This window comes from Emiliania huxleyi (genome assembly GCF_000372725.1).
Source record: "Emiliania huxleyi CCMP1516 unplaced genomic scaffold EMIHUscaffold_5398, whole genome shotgun sequence".
Classification (NCBI taxonomy): Eukaryota; Haptophyta; order Isochrysidales; family Noelaerhabdaceae; genus Emiliania; species Emiliania huxleyi.
The window spans coordinates 1-1,581 of record NW_005197946.1 but is presented as its reverse complement, the minus strand read 5'-3'; the positions used below and the strand labels follow the sequence as shown (position 1 = coordinate 1,581).

General features: G+C 65.6%; 1 protein-coding gene across 1 annotated transcript; it reads left to right on the top strand.

The window, feature by feature from the left end:
* Nucleotides 1-879, top strand: EMIHUDRAFT_374247 (hypothetical protein; the record flags this gene model as incomplete). Its single annotated transcript, XM_005765697.1, has 1 exon — nucleotides 1-879. A coding segment is annotated over one exon (540 nt), but the record flags the coding sequence as incomplete, so codon positions are not given.
* Nucleotides 880-1,581: the final 702 nt, after the last annotated feature.

Here is a 1,581-nt window from a genome sequence, read left to right as displayed (position 1 = left end):
CCAATAGTGCTCCTGCTACCCATCATGATCCTCTTCATTCCCGCTCCCGTGTGCATCATGACGCAGACGGCGGCGCGGATCGAGAGGGAGGTCCAGCGCGTGGACGCAGTCTGTCGGGCGCAGGAGATGCGCGGCGTCACGTTCCGGGCTGAGAAAGTGGCCACTGGCGTCACCGTTGGCCGCCGCCGCCAGCACGTCAACAACGACTTTGGCCTCGTCGTGCGTCTCACCGCCGGCGGGGCCACCTCACGGGCCTATGGAGCTTCTGCGATGCCATTTGGCGTCCCGACCGGCGGCGCCGCGCCATTTGGGCAAACCATCCCTTCGGTCCAGGCGACCGCCGTAAACGCGAGCGTGCCAGTCGTGCACGCGAGCCCCGTCGCGGTGGCCGCGTCGAGCGCTAGTCCCTCCATTGTGGACCAACTTAACTCGCTCACGTCGCTCTACCAGTCGGGCGCGCTGTCTGCGAGCGAGTTCGAGGCCGCCAAGGCGCGGCTGCTGGACAACGACAAGACGCGGCTCATGAATGCGGGGTTCTGATGCACTCGACCGACCAGCGTGTCCTGCTTCTCGGTGTCGAGCCGCGCGTTGAGACTGCCGCGCGTCCGCCGGCCGGAGAGGTGGGCGTACAGCGAGGCGAGGTCGCCGGCGGCGATGTCGGCGAGCAGCGTGGCGGGCGGGCTCGCGGCGGGTGCCATATCACCGAGTCGAGACGCAGCGGCTACGTCAGAGGACCACAGGCACCAGGGCGGTGTGTGTTATAGTGTATCGCACGGCGCCAGCGGACGGCTCTCTGTCTGGGGCGGGGGCTCGAGAGCGCGTCGGAGGGCGGACCTCCCCTCAAGGCGTACGCCAGACTGCCCAACAGGGCGTCCACACAAAAACACAACGCCTGACCCAAGACGCACAAGCAAGCACAGACAGTCGAAAGTTTAATCACGTGCCTCTGACAGAGCCGCTCTGAGCGCTAAAATGTTCCCTCACCCACTTCACGGCGTCCGCGAAAGACAGGTCGCACCAACCGCATGTAAAGTCGTACAGCTCCGGGATCTCGTGCCCGACGTGCCGCCTCCACTCCATGTTCCACCCCCAAGGCGTCGTGTCGGTGACGCGGATCAGGAGCACGTTCGGGTCCTGCTCGGACAAGTACGGGCATCGGTTGTTGATTGCGCCCGGCTGGATGGCGGTGACAGCGTTCATCACGTCATGCGAGGCGTCCGTGACGACATGATCCACGCACCCCGCCTCGCCAGGAGCTGGCACCACGAGGCCCTGGTAGAACTGGGTGTGCCACGGCTGGAACGGCGTCCACAACCATGGGCCGTAGGGCCAATAGAGCTCAGCGTACATGCGGCAGTCCGCGCTGTACTGAAGAAAGCCTCCTCGCGGGCAGAGCAGACCGGCCGCGGTCTGGTTGCAGCCAGTATAGTTCCATGCGCCGATCAGCCAGGGCGGCATGTCGCAGCGCTCGTCATTCACTGCCGCCAGCGACGCAGCCAATCGTGTCGCTGTGACCCACCGTGAGAAGAAGGCGCCGGCCGTAGAGAGGAGCGCCAGCGTACAGAGAAGGCATGGCGTGCG